The sequence below is a fragment of the Lithobates pipiens genome, unplaced genomic scaffold, assembly GCF_037356315.1.
Source record: "Lithobates pipiens isolate NorthernLeopardFrog02 unplaced genomic scaffold, aLitPip1_a1.2 Scaffold_22, whole genome shotgun sequence".
Lineage (NCBI taxonomy): Eukaryota > Metazoa > Chordata > Amphibia > Anura > Ranidae > Lithobates > Lithobates pipiens.
Window position 1 is genome coordinate 320205039 of NW_027507784.1, and position 20153 is coordinate 320225191.

The following is a 20153-nucleotide window of genomic DNA, read 5'->3' on the forward strand; positions in this document are numbered from 1 at the left end:
ATTTTGTGCAGGGACTGTTCTAAACACGGGAAACACGTGGCACTTCACAGGCATACTACAGACACCCCCCAGGCACCATATTTAAAGGAATATTTCACCTTTTTTTTTCACTTTAATCGTCATTAAAATCAGTGCTCCCGCCAAAACGGCCGTTTTTAAAACTTTTTTTTGCAGTGACCCATGTCCCCTGAGGCAGGAGGCAGGTCCCCAAACCCTTTTTAGGACAATATCTTGCATATTAGCCGTTAAAATTAGCACTTTCCATTTCGAACGTTCGAGTCCCATAGACTTCAATGGGGTTCTAACGTTCATAACGAACGCGGGGGTCGTTCGCAAGTTCTGGTGCGAACCGAACCGGGGGGGGGGGTTCGGCTCATCCCTACTCGTGGATATCGCCAAGCTGGCTGAAAGATCCAGGTATCACACGAGTGTTCTACAGGTTTAGTTTCCTACGTGTTCTACAACAATGTCTGTGGCAGAGACTTGTTCCTGAATAAAGCACCTTGTTGGCTGTTAGGCCTTGTGAGAGAGGGACTGTCCAACCTGAGTGAACATCCAGTTGTGAATGGCTATTTTCTGGATGCAGTCAAAGTAAGCAAGTTCTTCAAGAGGAAGTAAACCCTGATGGGTTTACTTCCTCTTTCATTCCCTGCAAAGGCAAAGCATAATGGGCTACTGTGCATCGCATAGTAGTCCATTATGTGTCACTTACCTGACACAGGAGCCAGCGAAGTCACCGCTGTCCCCTGTAGTCCGGCGGATCCATCTTCTCGGTGGGGTCTCGCAGCTCCACCGCTGTCATTCGGCGAAGCCGTCACTCCCGCACATGCGCACGGGAGCCGACACGCGTGGCATCTTCGTCGTTGACGATGCTGCGCTCAGTGCGCCTGCGCGCCTCTGTCTACGGTGCATGCGCCATAGACAGCGGTGCCTGTCTTCAGGCAAATATCTCCTAAACGTATAGGTTTAGGAGATATTTCTTGGACCTACATGTAAGCCTTAATCTAGGCTTACCTGTAGGTCAAAGTGTGTTGTAAGGGTTTACAACCACTTTCAACATTTTGACTTTGACACTAAGACCCCTTTCACACCACACCGCCCTCCGCTATTTTTAGTGGCGTTTTACCGCCGGATTTGCGGCAGATTTGGGCCGCTAGCGGGGCGCTTTTACCCCCCGCAAGCGGCCGCGAAAGGGTTAAAACCGCCGGCAATACGCCGCAATAGCGCCGTTTTGCAGCGGTATTACAGCGCTGCCCCATTGATTTCAATGGGGAGCAGCGGTGGAGGAGCGGTAAACACACCGCTCCAAAGAAGCTGCTGGCAGGACTTTTTTCTGATGTCCTGCCAGCGCACCGCTGTAGTGTGAAAGCCCTCAGGGGCTTTCACACTACACACAATGGTGCAGCTTCTTTAGGGCAGATTGCAGGCGCTATTTCTAACGCTATAGCGCCTGCAAAACACCCTGGTGTGAAAGGGGTGTAAGAGTACCTGAACGTTCTTCCTAACCCTCTGATCCCAATTTAAGAGACTGTTCATTGTCTACATTTTGCAAATAAAATCCCTTTATGCGGATTCTGTCGTCAGTCTCTCAAGTTACTGGGCCATCTACCATGGGAACCCCTAGACGTGAATTGAGGAATAGAAGGTAATGGTAAGCCCAATCTAACTAGCTGCTCCTTCTGGGGTTAGTGCTACACAGTGTAAAAATAAAAAATAAAAGGTAAAATAAATAAGATTTTTTTTTTTAAACGTGCTCCATCCCGCCGAGCTCACATGCAGAAGCGAACACATACGTGAGTAGCATCCGCATATGAAAACGGTGTTCAAACCACACATGTGAGATATCACCGCGATCTTTAGAGCAAGATCAATAATTCTAGCCCCTAGACCTCCTCTGTAACTCAAAACATTCAACCTGTAGAATTTTTTTAAACATCGCCTATCGAGATTTTTAAGGGTAAATATTTGTCGCCATTCCACGAGCGGGCGCAATTTTGAAGCGTGACATGTTGGGTATCATTTTACTCGGCGTAACATTCTCTTTTACAATATAAAAAGAAAATTGGGCTAACTTTACTGTTTTCTTATTTTTTAATTTAAAAACAGTGTATTTTTTCCAAAAAACGTGCGCTTGTAAGACCGCTGAGGAAATACGCTGTGACAGAAACAATTGCAACGACCGTCGTTTTATTCTCTAGGGTGTTAGGGAAAAAAAATTTATAATGTTTGGGGGTTCTAAGTAATTTTTTAACAAAAAATAATTGTTTTTAACTTGTAAACAACAAATCTAAATAACAGTTGTGGTGAAAAAAAAAATTGTCTTTAGTTTTTTTTTATTATTATTATTGCTATTTTTATTATTTGGGGTTTGCAATTGTGACCCCTCCAGGGCACACCACACACCTCACCTGCCCCCTTCTCCTCATTTGTAAATCAGTGAATGTGACATTCACCGAACATTCTGTGTTATGCTCATGGAGCAGGAGGATTCCCCCCCCGCGGTGAATGCTGGGTAGTTCGCTCTACTTCCTCATAGAGAGAGCTCAGAGAGACACTGCAGACCAGGCAGCCAATGGGAGGCAGGCAGCTCCAGGGGCAGGGGGAGTGGTCGGATACTGGAGGTGGGCGTGGAAGTCAAGCTGTCACTGGAGGGGAGTGCTGTGGCGGGCGTGGTCATGGGCCGGGGGGATCAGTCTCCCCGGGATGGGCGGGGCGGTGGCCTGGGAAGTGATGATCTGGGTGTGTGATTGGCAGGCGCAGCGCAGAGCGCTGTGTGATCGGGACACATGATGAGTGTGATGTCAGTGCGGGGCACACCGGGCTCCTGATCTCACCTGTGATGGGACCGTCCATGCTGATCCTCTCCCTGGGGGGGATCATCCTCTGCTACCAGGCTACACAAGGCTCTTCCCAGGGTGAGTACCCGGATCTGGAAGATCACACCCACCTCTCATCTCCCATAAACTTACTAGAAGTATTTCTTCTTCTTACTTTTCATTCTTTTATGTCATCTGGATGCCAGATTGTACAACTCCATTGTACTGCAGTGTATGGGCACAGTCCTGATTGTACAACTCCATTGTACTGCAGTGTATGGGCACAGTCCTGATTGTACAACTCCATTGTACTGCAGTGTATGGGCACAATCATGATTGTACAACTCCATTGTACTGCAGTGTATGGGCACAATGTGATTGTACTGTAGCATATGGGCAAAATCCTGATTGTACAACTCCATTGTACTGCAGTGTATGGGCACAGGCTGATCATGCAGATTACAATCTGATTGTGCAATCAATTTAACAGTGATCATACTATGTGCAATCTCCTTTATGGTGACCACTCTTTGTGCAACCTGATTGCTCAATCACCTTAAGATCTGCTGTCGTATTGCCTTTTTTCATACTTTTTTTTTTTTTTTTTTTTTCTTATGTATGGTGATTGGTGAACCTTAGGCAGCCTATACATTGACCATTCAATGTAGGGGGGGGGGGGGGGGGGAGTCGCTCCCACTGTACTGTTGTATTCTGCCTCCCCTGCCTGTAGAATAGAATGATTGGTGATTCTGAATACTTTTATTAATCCCAGAGGGAAATGAATAAATTGGTGGTTATATCCGGCAATACCGATTATTAGGGAGAAATCCGTCAGGTTATCACAAGTCGATCAATAAATTGACTTGTGTACATCCAGCTCACTCATACATGGATTACAATTCGACCGTTTGCTGCTGAACCGTTCAAATATTGAACCGTGAATGGCTGGCTTTAGATTTACCAAAATTGTATTTGACCTCCTATTACACAGTTTTGGTAAATCGATGGGTTACCATACATGAGGATCTACCTGATCTGGCCAGTCAGGCCCCTACACTACATAGTTGTTGGTAAATTTAAAGAAGATTTTACAATCAGAGTGTTTTGTGTGTGGGGATCTTAAATGAGATTCTTTAGGCTGGGTTCACACCTATGCCACCTGAATGCGTGTTTTCCCCACATCCAATTAGCATAGCAGGAGATTGTGACCGGCTCTCTACGAAGTCGGTTCACATATCTCCGGGGTGGCTGCGGAGCGCACTGCACAGAAACGCTGTGCGTCTTTAGCTCAGTTTCAGGGCCAAATTCAGGCAAAGATTCGTCCCTGAATCGGGACACGTTCCAGTGCGATCCGCAGCCGGTTCCAGTGTGAACCGATGTAGAGGTTTTGGTGACCAACTTGTAGCCTAGGACCCTTCTGTGGCCCCATGATGCCTCTTGTTTGACAACAATAATAACCCCCGCATTGGTCCCAATAACAACCCCCCCCCCTCGGCATTGGTGTCAGTGGCCCCCGATAATGACCCCCGGCATTGGTGTCAGTGGCCCCAATAAAAAGTGCATTGTAAGTGAATAAAAAATTTGATGGAAAGGAAAAATACTGCAAATAAGCATCTAAAGAACCTCTATACGCAGTGCCATATCGCAAATAATGGCCTGGTCAGGAAGGGGGTAAAACCTTTTGGAGCTGAAGTGGTTAACCACTTCCCTCCCCCCGGAAGGATTTGCCCCCTTAATGACCAGGCCATTTTTTGCGATTCGGCACTGTGTTGCTTTAACTGACAATTGTGCGGTCGTGGGACGATGTACCCAAATAAAATTGATTTCCTTTTTTTTTCCACAAATAGAGCTTTCTTTTGGTGGTATTTGATCATCTCTTTGGTTTTAAGTTTTTGCGCTATAAACAAATAAAAAAAAAAAAGCGACAATTTAGAAAAAAAAAATTTTTATTTATTTTTTTTACTTTTTGCTATAATAAATATATATATAAAAAAAATAGGCCAATGTACATTCTTCTACATATTTTTGGTAAAAAAATCGCAACTAGCGCATATTAACTTGTTTGTGCAAAATTTATCATGTCTGCAAACAGATTTATGGACGTTTATTTTTATTTTTTTTACTGGTAATGGCGGCAATCTGTGATTATTTTTTTTGCGGGACTGCGACAGACAAATCTGACCCCAAATTACACTTTTTGGGGACCAGTGACATTATTTCATTAACCAGTGCATTTTTATAGCACTGATTAATGTATCAATGACACTGGCAGGGAAGGGGGTTAACAATAGGTGGCGATCAAGGGGTTAACTGTGTTCTAACTGTAGGGGGGATTGGCTGCCAGGGACATGACGGAGATCGCTGTTCCCGATCACTGGGAACAGACGATCTCTGACGTCCCCTGTCAGAATGGGGATCTGCCTTGTTTACAAAGGCAGATTCCCATTCTGCCTCTGTGCACGACAATCGCGGGCTAGTCCACCGGACCCACGGGCACGCTCCGACGGCTCGCAGCGTCTGCAGGAGCCTGACCTTGTGCCCGCCATCCACTGATCGTGAAGGGTTAGCATCTCTGTCAGGTTTTTAGGCCTTGCTGGGTTTTAATTGGGGGGGGGGGGGGTATTTCTCTTCACTTCCTATCCCATAGATGCAACAAATCACTCTAAGGCAAGTGGAAATCGCCTGTAATGCCGTGTACACATGATCAGAATTTTGGTCGAAATAAGCTCTGATGGTTTTTTTTGACGGAATTCCGACGCGATTCCGCTCAAGCTTGGCTTGCATACACACGGTCACACAAAAGTTCTCTGAACGTTCGACCGTCCAGAACACGGTGACGTACAGCACTATGATGAGCTGGGAAAATGAAGTTCAATGCTTCCGAGCATGCGTTGCATTGTTTCCGAGCATGCGTAGGAATTTTGCGCGTCGGAATTTGTACAGATGACTGGCATTTCCGATCGGAACTTTTTCCAACCAAAAAATTGAGAACCCGCTCTCAATCTTTTGCTGGCCAAAATTCCACCAGCAAAAGTCCGATGGAGAGTACACACAATCGCATTTTCCGACCAAAGGCTCTCACCGGTCTTTTGCTGGCCGAATTTCCGATTGTGTGTACGCGGCATTAGTTGTCACCAGAACAAGTGCCCCCATTGGAAGATTTTCCCCTCACCTCTCTGCCAGTGACAACTGTAAGGTTTTGGACTTTCCATTGCTTTCTGTCCCAGTGGTCAACAGAGGGTGAGCCTCCTCAGCAGGGACATGGCGGTAAGACCTCATTCACATGGCTGATGGCCCTGTTTGCCCCCACTGGGGCAAAAAGTGATGAAAAATCTAAAATCTTCCAGTTGTCCCTGGCAGAGGGGTGTGGAGAAATCTTCAAACGGGGACACTTGTCAGTGACCACTAACGCTGGATTTTCCCTTCGCTTTTGGAGAGATTTGTTGTGTCCTCAGGACAGGAAGTGAAAGGAAATCTCCCCCAATTAAAACGCAACGGGGTTTCCAACATTTCCCCGCCCTGTCCAAAAAAAAAGAAAAATAAATAGTTTTGGCTTTTAGATACGTGTTAACGTCCTCTTCTACGTCTGTCAGAAGGATGTTTCATTTGCAGCAGCAGAAGGAAATGAGGATTTTTCTGGTTATGAGCGTCCGCTGTGTGACGGTAACCCATCAGCTGGCACCGTGCCTCGTCATCAGAAGCCGTGCCAGTTGTGGCAGAGACATTATTACTGCCTTGCGGAACTGTAAACTGTGATAGAAGGATTAATGTAACAGAAGAAAGCTAAGGCCGGGGAGCTCCTGAGGCGGCAATGCCCTCGGAGACACAATTGTGCCACTCGCAGCAGGAACCCATACCTCGCACCACCTTTTTCTTTTTTCTTTGTCCTACTCGTTCTTGCGCTTCTATTATATTGTCATGGCTAAATGGTGAACGTCCAACCTTTGGCCATTTTTCCTGGGCCTGACCCTGTGAACCTCTGTTCCCTGATGTGTGACTGCCTTACATTTGAAACCGTTCACTCCGGCATTTGTTTGCGTGTATCTGAGGTAATAGAAACGCTAGGACATGTGTTTTTTTTTTTCCCTTTTTTATTTTTTATTTTTTTGAAATGCAATAAAATACATTGAAAGTAAAAATTGAGGCCGATGCTATGTCAAAGCCTTTAAAAATACCTGACAGGATGGTCTGTTGTTCCTGGCAACCAGTTAGAAGTCCCTTTTTTTAATTTGCTACCTGCAGGCTTTGGGCCCTAATTGCTGCGGGTAGCACACATTTTATTTAGACCCTGTTACACACAAGGCCTGAGTGGTTTAGTAGACGTAATTGTGTTAAATAAAAAAAATGAGAATATTATAGATATAATTATATTCAAATTCTTTTTTTTTTTTTTAACACAATTATGACTACTAAACCACCCAGGCCTTGTGTGTAACAGGGTCAAAATAAAATAAAATATATATATATACACACACACAATTTCAGTGTTGTCACATGAAAACATAGAATAAAATATTTACAAAAATGTGAGGGGTGTACTCACTTTTGTGAGGTACAGTGTGTGTGTGTATTTACAGCTGTGCTCATAAGTTTACATACCCTGGCAGAATTTGATTTCTTGACCATTTTGCAGAGAATATGAATAACACAAAAATATGTTTCTTTCACTCATGGTTAGTGTTTGGCTGAAGCCATTTATTATCAGTCACTTGTTTGCTCTTTTTAAATCATAATCACAACAGAAACTACCCAAATTACCAAAAAAAAAGCCTCCAATTCCTGTAAATTCTTGGGCTGTCTTGCATGAACTGCACGTTTGAGATCCCCCCAGAGTGGCTCAATGATATTGAGGTCAGGAGACTGAGATGGCCACTCCAGAACCTTCACTTTATTCTGCTGTAGCCAATGACAGATCGACTTGGTATTGTATTTTTGGATCATTGGAATGTCCAAGTACGTCCTATGCGCAACTTCCTGGCTAATGAATACAAATGTTCCTCCAGTATTTGATAACATACTGCATTCATCTTGCCATCGATTTTGACCAAATTTCCTGTGCCTTTGTAGCTCACACATCCCCAAAACATCAGCGATCCACCTCCGTGTTTCACAGTAGGAATGGTGTACCTTTCATCATAGGTATTGTTGACTCCTCTCCAAATGTAGCATTTATGGATGTGGCCAAAAAGCTCAATTTTGGTCTCTACTCCAAATTACTTTTTGCCAGAAGGTTTGCTTGTCTCTGTGCTGTTTGGCGTATTGTAAGTGGGATACTTTGTGGCATTTGCATAGTAATGGCTTTCTTCTAGCGACTCGACCATGCAGCCCATATTTCTTCAAGTGCTTCCTTATTGAGCATCTTGAAACGCCCACACCACATGTTTTCAGAGAGTCCTGTATTTCACCTGATGTTGTTTGTGGGTTTTTCTTTGCATCTCAAACAATTTCCGTGACAGTTGTGGCTGAAATTTTAGTTGGTCTACCTGACCTGGTTTGGTTTCAACAGAACCCCTCATTTTCCACTGATTAGAGTTTGAACACTGCTGATTAGCATTCTCAATTCCTTCGATATCTTTTTATATCCCTTTCCTGTTTTATAAAGTTCAACTACCTTTTCCTTCAGATCCTTTGACAATTCTTTTGTTTTTCTCATGGCTCTGAATCCAGAAACGTCAGTGCAGCATTGGATGAAAGATGCAAGGGTCTGTCAGGAGTCCAGAAACTCACTGACCTTTTATATACACGCACACAAATTACAAGAAAACAGATCACAGGTGAGGATGGTTAACTTTAATAGCCATTCAACCCCCTTTGTGTCAACTTGTGTGCATGTTATCAGGTCAAAATCGCGAGGGTATGTAAACTTTTGATCAGGGTCATTTGGATAGTTTCTGTTGCCATTAAAAAGAGTAAACACTGTTGATTTGATAATAAATGGATTCAGTCAAACACTAACCATAAGTGAAAGATGTTTTTGTGTTATCGTTCATATTCTCTGAAAAATGGGCAAGAAATCATAAATTCTGCCAGGGTATGTAGACTTATGAGCACAGAACAAGTGTGTGTATACTGTCTCTCTGTCTCTCTGTCTCTCTGTCTCTCTGTCTCTCTGTCTCTCTGTCTCTCTGTCTCTCTGTCTCTCCTGCCTGCACACTAATGTCTTACAGACTTCTTTGGGGCAGTGCTTCAAGGCCGGAGATGATTCAATACTGTCCAATAGAAGTCTATGGCGCTGTAATGCGCATGCGCAGCCAGAACACTAAAGACATGCACTGATGGATGTAAACAATGAAACTGCAGCAGTAAGCAAGAATCTGTGGTGGTGGGGGAGGGAGGGAGATATATTCTCTATATCTATCGCACCAATGTTACTTACGTTTTTGTTTATATGAAAAACAATAAAAAATGCATTGAATGTAAAAATTTAGGCTGCTGCCCAAGGCTAGGCCTTAAAAATACCTGACAGGAAGGTCTTGTTTCTCCTGGCAACCAGTTAGAAGTCCATTTTAATTTTGCTACCTGCAGGCTTTGGGCCTTTCTTTGCTATGGGCAACACACACATGGCCTGGTTTAGTATTTAAGAGGTTATCCCTCCACAGTCACCAGCTGTCCTCCTATTGGGTGCAGAATTACCATAATTATAAAAATAAATATCTAAAAATGCCAAGGGATTATAGCACAGGCCTCCCTCTTTACATTGTATATTAAATGGATGTGGTGGTGGTTTTATTTTTTTGGAGGGGGGAGATCCACATGCTCATTTGCAAAGACAACCATGTTTACCAATGGTGCTGTCCACCCTCGTAAATATATACATCTATCTATGAGCTGTGGAGAATGCCAACAGGCATAATAAATTTGTACCAGTTTTTGTCATTAGTCATGTGTATTGTGTACATGTCCTGTAGGTTATGGATTTGTCGTCATCAGGAGAAACCTCCAAGACATTTCACAATTGAGGGTTTTACCTCGACAGCAACTTACATCAGTTTCCAGCAAATGTCACTTGTTGTCTCCAGACGCAGCAGGCAAATATGTTTCCATCTGTGGGATTGACTTTTAGCATTTATCTTATCGGTATATATTAACTTAAAGGGTATGTGCACTTTTAAAACAAGGAACACTTATCCTTTTTTTTTTTTTTCTTTTTTTTTTTGCCTCCTTCCCCTGACTAACCCACCCTCCCCTGCCACAGATTCTTGCTTACTGCTGCAGTTTCATTATTTGTAAAATCTTCTTTTTTTATTGAATTTTCGGTGACATACAAAATCGCCCACGCAGGGGCCAAACATTTCCCACACAGGGGTAATCTTCCAAATGTGGCAACAGGCCACAAAAAGGCACATTACATAACCTATATCCTGCCTCTGATGCAGCAACCGACCGCAACAGGGCAAATGAACACAAACATAAACTTATCTATCTATACCCCACTGTGGGGAGAGGATATTGTAGGATAATGCGTGCTAAGTATTAAAATGACCGGTTAAGGTGTCATAAGAGCAGGTGGGTCAGCCTATAACCGTACTACATCCATAACGAACTATGGGTTATTCACTACATCCGTTGCCGTAGTGTTATCATCCAACCAGCAGTTCCACACCTTCTCAAATTTCTGTGGGCAACCCCTGTTCAAGTAGGTGGCCCTATAGAGGCAGTTTCTTTGTTTACATACATCAGTGCATGTCTTCAGTGTTCTGGCTGCGCATGTGCATTACAGCTCCATAGACTTCTATTGGACAGTATTCAATCGTCTCTGGCTTTCAAGCATGGCCCCAAAGAAGTCTGTAAGACATTAATGTGCAGGCAGGACAATGCAGGCTTGTAGTGTTAGTTGTAAACAGATAGAATCCACAGCCTTTAGATTGAGGTAAGTATGCATTAGAGATATATCTATCTATCTATCTATGTATGTATGTGTGTATGTATGTGTGTATATCTCTAAAAAAAAAAAAAAAATCTCTATCTATTTTATTATAAAAATTTCAGAGCTGCACAATTCTGGCTAAAATGAGAATCACAATTTTTTATTTATTTTTTGCTTAGAAGATAGATGATCACGATTCTCACTGCGTAACATCTTTCACATTAAAACCAAAAAATTGGGCTAACTTTAGTGTGTGTGTGTGTGTGTGTGTGTGTGTGTGTGTGTGTGTGTGTGTGTGTGTGTGTGTGTTTTTTTATTTTTTCATTGAAGTGTATTTTTCCCCCAAAAGTTGCGTTTGAAAGACCGCTGAGCAAATATAGTGACATAAAATATTGCAGCAATTGACTTTTTTTTTTTTTCCTAGGGTCTCTGCTAAAATCTTTATAATGTTTGGGGGTTCCGAGTAATTTTCTAGCAAAAATTATTGATTTTAACTTAAACAAGTGTCAGAAAAAGATTTAAACTTTAAGTCGTTAAACTTCTTGCATTCAAGCAGGCCATACATGGTTGAATTTTGAACAAATTTTCTTTCCATCATTAATCAGAAAATCATGCGTTTTTCAAAACATTTCCAACATGTCCAATTCCTCAAATTTGATTGCCGCACAAAAATCGTTGTTGGTGCAGCCCACTAATGGTGCGAAATTCGTACGAAAATTCTTAGATACGATTTTAGAAAGAAAATGCTTTCGAAATTTGAACTGTGTATGGCGGACATTACATGTTTAGAAACTTGGCAGACTGCATGGATTTTTTTTTTCTTTAGGCCCCTTTCACATGCAATGGATTTGTGATGATCTGCCCTGTGAACATCCGCTTGCTTAGCGGGGATCGGTCCGTTTATCCCAGCTGAGCCGGCGGATGACAGGGCAGTCACTGTGCAGGGACCGCCCTGGCAGATCTCTGCTCTCTTCTATGGGGAATCGGATGAACACGGACCATCTGTCCGTGTTCATCCGATCCGCTCTGCACACGGATAGAAAAATAGGATTTTCCTCCGTCTGCAGAATTGGAGCATAGCGGAGACGGATGATATTGGATATCAGCGGATGTTCATCCGCTGACACCCACTATCCCATAGGGATGCATGTATGTCCGTATTTAATCCGAAAATGGATGGATGAAATACGGACATACGGTCCGCATGTGTGAAAGGGGCCTTACATGGAGAAGTTTCCCTTTGATCCAAGAAGGGAGATATAGTTACGTATTTCATTTTAAAAACTTGCCAGACTGCCCGATGTTTTCTTTTGACAGCTGAGTGAGCAGATAAGTCTCTTGTTATATGAAAGAATCTGCAAACTCTGCAATAGAGATCGTCGGAGGGGTTGAATCGAGATCATGATTTTTTTTTTTTAACTATTAATTGTGCAGCTCTTAAATATATAATAATAATATTTGTATTATTATTCTGTTTAAATTGTTTTTATTATATTGATCACTTAATAATAAGTAGTGAACAATCCTTGCGTTCTCTGTACATGTAACAAAATTGATAGGAAAATGGGGAGAATTTGGCAATCAGGTTAAGCCTTCCATAAGACCACAGGTGGGTACATGGGCATAAACAGATAAAGCTTGCATTGAGCTATAGACTAAGGCAAGGCCATACATGGGTCGAATTTCGAAAGAAGTTTCTTTAAAAAAATCTTATCTAGGAATTTTCGTTCGTAGTTCGCACTATTGGCAATCAAATTTAGCCAACCACGGAGTCAGGAGATGGGTTGGACATTTGGTGGACAGTCGCTCCAAACATCGTTTTTCATTCAGCCTACAGGTATGGTGCCGCCGGTACACAAGGACTCGCTTTTCCTCTCCTCCTGGATGACTCCAATGAAATTCTAAGCCTGCCTTTTGTTGTAAACAGGGTTCCCCCACCTCCACCCCTTCTCTCCTGTAAACTGGTTCTGTGACTTTGTATACGAAGATCATTGGCTGTGTGGTGGTATCTCCGGAGTGGAACGCTAGCTTATTTGATCTTTTCGCAATACCGGTTACATCTCTGTGACACAGCAATGTATCATCCCGTCATACAGACTGCGCATGTATTTTAAGGTGATGGAGGTCATGGGTTCCTTGAGTCCAGATTTGCATCTCTGCACTGCAAAATAACGTGGTAAAACATGCATAAAAAAAAAACACCGGTATACATATGTACATTGCAGTGAAAGTGCATTTCATTTTGAATGACATTCCAACATGTATGCATTGACGTACCTACATCATTAGTGCAGCTTCTATATACAGTGCTCAAAAGTTTGCATACTCTGGCAGAAATGGTTACATTTTTTGCATTGATATTGAGAATGACTGATCCTGCCAAAAAACTGACCACTTGATGCCTGGGCTATAGCTGAAAAAATGGCTACAGAGCGGCCTTTAATTGCCAGAAAAGCGTACATGGACGTACTCCCGTGCACAGGGTTTTGCAATGTAAAATTGTGTCACATTGATTTCAATGCAAAATTGCATCCCTTTGATTTCACTGCAAAAAATGTTCGCCACGTTAATTACTTTTTTTAAAGTGATTTGTACACCCTGTACAACCACTCTTGCCTATAGGTATGCCTATATTAAGGCTTACCTGTAGGTGCTGGAAATATCTCTAAACCGCTACGGTTTAGGACATATTTACAATAAAGCCATGTGCCGATGTCTAAGGTGCATGCACACTTTAGAAAGGGCAGATCGAGCTGCTTCTAAAGGGGGTCATGCCATGACTGATGGCTCCCGTGAACTTTGCAGATCCTCTCCAAGTCATTAAGGTTTCGAGTCTGACGTTTGGCAACTGGAACCTACAGCTCCATCCAAGTATTTTCTATGGGATAAAGGTCTGGAGACTGGCTAGGTCACTCCAGGACCTTAATGTGCTTCTTCTTGAGCTACTCCTTTGTTGCCCTGGCCATGTGTTTTGGGTCATTGTCATGTTTTCAATTCCCTGTCTGAGGGAAGGAGGTTCTCATCTGAGATTTGACTGCACATGGCCCCGTCCATTGCCCCTTTGATGCTGTGAGGTTGTACTTTCCCCTTAGCAGAAAAACACTCCCAAAGCATAATGTTTCCACCTCCATGTTTGACAGTGGGGATGGTGTTCTTGAGGTCATAGACCGCATTCCTCCTCCTCCAAACATGGCGAGTTGAGTTGATGCCAAAGAGCTCGATTTTTGGTCTCATCTGACCACAACACTTTCACCCAGTTCTCCTCTGAATCATTTAGATGTTCATTAGCAACCTCCAGACAGGCCTGTACATGTGCTTTCCTGAGAGCAGGGGAACTTTGCTGTGCTACAGGATTTCAGTTCTTCACGGCATAATGTGTTACCAAATGTTTTCTTGGTGACTATAGTCCCAGCTGCCTTTAGATCATTAACAAGAGTCTCCCGTGTAGTTCTGGGCTGATTCCTCACCATTCTCATTATCATTCAAACTCCACGAGGTGAGATCTTGCATGGAGCCCCAGAGGGAGATTGACAGTTATTTTGTGCTCTTCTTGTCTTCCATTTGCAAATAATCACACCAACTGTTGTCACCCTCTCACCAAGCTGCTTGGCGATTGTCTTGTTGCCCATTCCAGCCTTGTGTAGGTCTACAATTTTGTCCCAGACATCCCTGGACAGCTCTTTGGTCTTGGCCATAGTGGAGAGATTGGAATCTGATTTGCTTCTGTGGACGGTTGTCTTTTATACACGTAACAAGCTGTGATTAGGAGCACTCCCTTTAAAAGAGTGCTCCTAATCTCAGCTTGTTACCTGTATAGGTGACACCTGGGAGACAGAAATCTTGCAGATTGATAGGGGATCAAATACTTATCTCACTCATTAAAATGGAAATCCATTCATAACTTTTCTTTTTTAAATGCGTTTTTCTGGATATATTTGTTCTGTTTCTCACTGTTAAAATAAACCTACCATTAAAATTAGACTGATTTCTTTGTCATTGGGCAAATGTACAAAATCAGCAGGGGATCAAATACTTTTTTTCCCTTTCTGTACTACACAGCCCGACATCAATACAATCCTGTTCAAACAGGCATCCAACGCGTTTTGACAAAGTGTGACTTCCTCTCCTGTATTGTTTTGACAACTCTATGCACTTTATACATAGACTCAGCTGGGCTTTCACAAAATGCAGCCAAAGGTTAAAACATCTGTAATGTTGTTTTCTGCAGGGTGTTTTTCTGAAATAGTCTTGTCCCAAACATCGGACTGTAAATAGGAAATTCGGACTTGGGGCAATTGAACAAAGTAATGCATACATATTGGCTTAATGAGTTTCATTTACATAAAAAGGTATACAATCACACTCAATATGAATAACATTAAAAGCCAATGCATATAAGTGATTGTTGCATAAAGTACAGTTCACAAACACCTAAAATTAGAAGATACAACTACATATTCCAGTTAATTCATGTATATACAACCTTTAAAATAAAATAGCAGCACGTTCCAGTTATCAATGTAAGGAGTGAATACTCTGTATCAGAAAACTGTTAATAAAGGGGATGATAAATAGTTACAATGATGACTGACTAAAACAAGGTTGCATCCTGGCAAAGCTCAACGCGTTTTGTGCGAAGACACTTCATCAGGAGTGGATGCATCCGTTAGTCTGAAAAAAAAAAAAAAAAAAAAGTGTGTGTGTGTGTATCTACAGCAGCCACCTTTCTCTTTAAAGTAGGCTTCTGAAAAGGTTTGTATAGTGATTTCTTCTTTAAAGGGCTGGATAGGTTAGTCTTATGCCGCGTACACACGATCGGAATTTCCAACAACAAAAATTTGAGAGCTGGATCTCAAGTTTTCTGACAACGAAATCCGTTGTCGGAAATTCCAATCGTGTGTACACTGTTCCGGCACACAATTCCACGCATGCTCGGAATCAAGCAGAAGAGCCACACTTGCCATTGAACTTCCTTTTTCTGGTCCTGTTGTACGTCAGCACGTTCTTGCCGTTTGGAATTTCCGAAAACATTTGTGCGACCGTGTGTATGCAAGACAAATTTCAGCCAACATCCGTTGGAAATAAATCCACAATTTGGTTGGCGGAAATTCCGATCGTCTGTACGCGGCATTAGATTGTGGGTGGCAGTAGATTTGCAGATTTTAGTTCTATTGCCCCATACACATGATACAATTTTCCGACAACAAATGTTGGATGTGAGCTTGTTGTTGGAAAAACCGACCATGTGTATGCTCCATAGAACATCTGTTGTCGTAATTTGAGTTTGAGAGCAGGTTCTCAAATTTTTCCAACAACAAAACTTGTTGGAAATTCCGATTGTGCGTACATAAGTCCGATGCACAAAAGTCCACGCATTCTCGGAATCGAGCAGAAGAGCTATTGAACTTCATTTTTCTTGGCTTGTCGTATGTGTTGTGCGTCACTGCGCTCTTGATGTTCTGTATTTCCGACAACATTTGTGTGACCTGGTTTATGCAAGACAAGTTTGAGCCGACGTCCTTTGGAAAAAAATCCACGGTTTTGTTGTCGGAAAATCCTATGGTGTGTACAGGGCATTATGGGTGAAGTTCTTCTTTAAGGCTAGATTGCCTATCGGTACTTTGAAGCTCCTGGGACTTGAGGCTCAGGAAGCATTATCCACCAACACAAGGCAATTTCAAGATATTTGAAGCGCAGATGACCTTTTTACAATTTTAAGGTGGTTCCCTTGTGGTGTCTTTTCATACGGGTGAGGCATCACAAGTGATGTTGTGTGCAGCATACAAATTGGTTGGAATTTTCAAGTGGACTAGATGCTGTTTCTGTATATGGGAGTTGGTTTAGACTTTTTTGTTTGTCATACTTACCGTATTTATCGGTGTATAACATGCACCTTAATTTTAAGTTTCATGAAAAACGCGTACATTTTAAATAAAGAATTTTGAAGCAAAATAAGGGTCATTGCCCATCGGTGCAGCCTCACCATTGCCCATCGGTGCAGCCTGATCAGCCTGATAAAATATTGGCGTATAACACGTACACATGATTTTCCCCCTATTTTCAGGGGGAAAAGTGCATGTTATACTCCGATAAATACGCTATATTAAAATAATAATTTCAGGTATGGATATTTTATACATAGTTACAATGGTCCAGCTTGGACCAATGTAACTATTCAAATACCATACCTGGCCGATGCCCCTAGAAGCTGGAAAGCACTTGACAGACACCACTACTCCAGTGATCTCCACTTGCTTCCAATTCCTGTGCCAAATGGCTGCCCTGCTGCATCCTAAAACCAGGAGGTCATCCACTTGGCACGGGCACCATTCAGAGATTGCTCTGCTTCATCTGAAGGTACGTGATCCTGCCCAGGTGAGCCATCTTGCAGCCATATATATACAGTATACTGTCGGCAAGCAGTTATATCATTTTTCTTCCCCATTCTGATGCTCAGTTTGAATTCAGCAAGTCATCTTCACCATGTCTAGATGCCTAAATGCATTGAGTTGCTGCCATGTGATTGGCTGATTAGCAATTTGTTTTACCAAGCAATTGAACAGGTGTACCTAATAAAGTGGTCGCTGAGTTTATATCACCATATACCCATACCACCCGTATTTAGGGTGTAACCTGATAAAGTACAGCGCCTGCTCACACTACAATCACCTGCAGCCAGTCAGATGTAGGCCCTGTGTAAGTATTCTGACAACAAGCACTTTAACTTCTCTGCTACCGAAGATAGCTATTTTTATTTGTATTTTTTTTAATTGCTGTTGGCTGCTTCGAGCAGGGCTCAACAAAACTCAGGGGCCAAGTCATAATGGTGACTGGAAATTGCGCCCTGGTACCTGGGTTACACTGCAGCAGTGGTTTGGATTCCTGCAACTTGACCCCTCTCCCCTTGCAGGTGCAAGGACTTGGGTCAAGCTGATAGAGGCCGTGGCTTTGCGGCCTGCTGGATCGGGATACACCCACCTTTCTGGGAATCAGTGCCCTCCTCTGGTTGGGCAGTGCTGTTATGAGCACGGCATGCCCTCACTGCTCGCCCACTTCCGACATCTTCCTAGTTTGAGAGTTTGGGTTGAGGTTGTGGGCTTGATCGGTTACCCATTCTTTCATGCTGCTGTGGATGGGGAGTGCCGCCTCAGGGTTGCCCATCAATGCCACCTGTTGGGCAACACTGAGGTGGCAATGATGGGCACTATCGGTGGCATGTCAGTGCTACTCATCAGTGCTGCCGTCAGTGCCATCTCAGCACAGCCCATCAGTGCCACCTGAGTGTTGCCTGTCAGTGTCCATCATTGCCGCCTCGGTGTTGCCCATCATTGCTGCCTATTGGTGCCCATTAGTGCAGCCTATCGGCGCACATCAGTGAAGAAGAAAATTAACTTATTTGAAAAATTATAATAAAAAATACATACATACCATATTTATCGGCGTATAACACGCACTTTTTCCCCCTTAAAATCGGGGGAAAGTCGGTGGGTGCGTGTTATACGCCGATCCCCACTGTCTGTGAGGCAAAAATACCGAGCGCTGCCGAGAAATAGAGCGGCGCCGAAAAAGACCGAGCCGTCTGCTCGGCTCCGCTCGTAGTCCCGCCTCCCTGCTGTTTCTGCGAGCGCTGCCGAAAAAGACCGAGCCGTACTGGGCGGGACTGCGAGCCGAGCCAAGCCGAATACACAGTAGAGTCGGCTCGGTCTTTTTCGGCAGCGGCTCGCAGAAACGGTGGGGAGGCGGGACTACAAGCGGAGCCGAGCAGACGGCTCGGTCTTTTTCGGCAGGGCGCTCGCTCGGTCTGTCTCAGTGGCGGGATATTTAAACATGGAAGGCTGCAAACGGCGCTGGGCGAGCTGGAAATGACACTGGCAAGCTGCAAATGACACTCTGCAAGGCCGCAAATAGCGGTGGGCAAGCTGCAAATGACACTGATCATTCTGAAATGATGGACAAGGCTGCAGATGCACACTGATAAGGCTGCATTGACGGGCATTTAAATGTAAGTTATTTTTTTTGTTTTGTTTTTACCTTAAACTTCCCTACTAAAACTTTTTTCCTTTAAAATGCCCTCCTAAACTTGGGGTGCGTGTTATACCCCGATAAATACGGTACATATATTTTTTTTTTTTTTTTTTCTGTCTTTTTCCACTTGGCATCAGGCGTGAGCACTTCTTATTGCTGGGAAACCCCAGACATGCAGTTCTGGGCACTGGAGGATTTAGAAAACTGGCTCCTGACTTTTTCAGCTAACTCCTAGATTCTAAGCAAATCTGTCAAGCCCTGGCTTGGAGGAAATTTCAGTTTACTTCCTGCCTGGTGACCAGGATCTCTCCAACAGGGCTATAGAAGGGTTGCCTTACTTTTGTAATCTTTGTAATTTCACGTCCATAGACAAAAATCTTTTTTTCGTACTAATTGAAATCATTTGATAATGTTATTTGACCTTCTATAACAGAACATGCATTGACATTTATAAAAAAACAAAACAAAAAAAACCAAAGCCATGTCAGAGGAAATACACCTTTTATTGGGTTCACAATAATCAGAAAAATAAAAATCTATCAGAAAATCTGAACATTTCTAAAAGAAAAGAGTTGAAGAGCAACATTTTAACCTTCAAAACTTATTGTACAATACAAAAATACATGAAGAATGTTTTATAGTGGTATAAATGTTTAAATAAAAAAAGTTAATACAATATAGAGCTATAGAAAAGGCCCGAACTTTTCACACGTTGTAGACGGGGTATGGATGATTGCGAGTTGATTAAGGGAGTGTGAGAGATAGAGAGCAAACAATGGGGGAGGAGAGAGTAAGAAACAGAGGGGGAAAAAAGGGAGGTAGTGAGCATGACATAGAGGTAGAGAGCATTAAGGGAGAAAGGGGGAACAATTAAAAGTGTAAGAGAGGAAAAAAAGGGGGGGGGGTGATAAAAGAGGAAAGACCGAGTGAGCAAGAAAGGGGGAGAGAGCAGGATGAAAAGGGAGAGTGGTGCGCAAACAGGAAAGGGGAGAGGGTAATTAAATGGATAAAAGGAGGTAACAAGAAAGGAGAAAGCAAGCAGGAAAAGGGGGGGGGGGAGAGCAAGCAGAAAAGGGGTACACTGGGCATTAGCAGGAACGGAGAGAGAACGAGAACGGGGGGGAGAAAACAGGAAGGGGGAGAGAGCAAGAGAAGGGGTGTAAGTGTGAGCAAGAAAGGGGAGAGAGCAGGATGGAAAGGGTGAGTGTGCGCAAACAGGAAAGTGGGAGAGGGTGAGCGAGTTGGAAAGGGGAAGAGGGTAGGTAAATGGATAAAAAGGAGGTAACAAAGGGAAAAAGCAAGCAGAAAAAGGGGGGGGGGGGAGCAAGCAGGAAAGGGGTAGAGTGGGCATGAGCAGGAACGGAGAGAGAGCACGAGAACAGGGGGGAGAAACGGGAAGGGGAAGAGAGCAAGCAAGAGAAGGAGTGTGAGCAAGAAGAGCAGAT

General features: G+C 43.3%; 1 protein-coding gene across 1 annotated transcript in view; it reads left to right on the forward strand.

The window, feature by feature from the left end:
• Nucleotides 1-2708: 2708 nt before the first annotated feature.
• Nucleotides 2709-20153, forward strand: part of PGAP6 (post-GPI attachment to proteins 6) — an 84453-nt gene continuing 67008 nt past the window's right edge. The window contains exon 1 of the mRNA XM_077449485.1: nucleotides 2709-2915. Coding sequence (XP_077305611.1) covers nucleotides 2840-2915 — 76 coding nt within the window. The 5' untranslated portion in view covers nucleotides 2709-2839. The remainder of the gene's footprint in view (nucleotides 2916-20153) is intronic.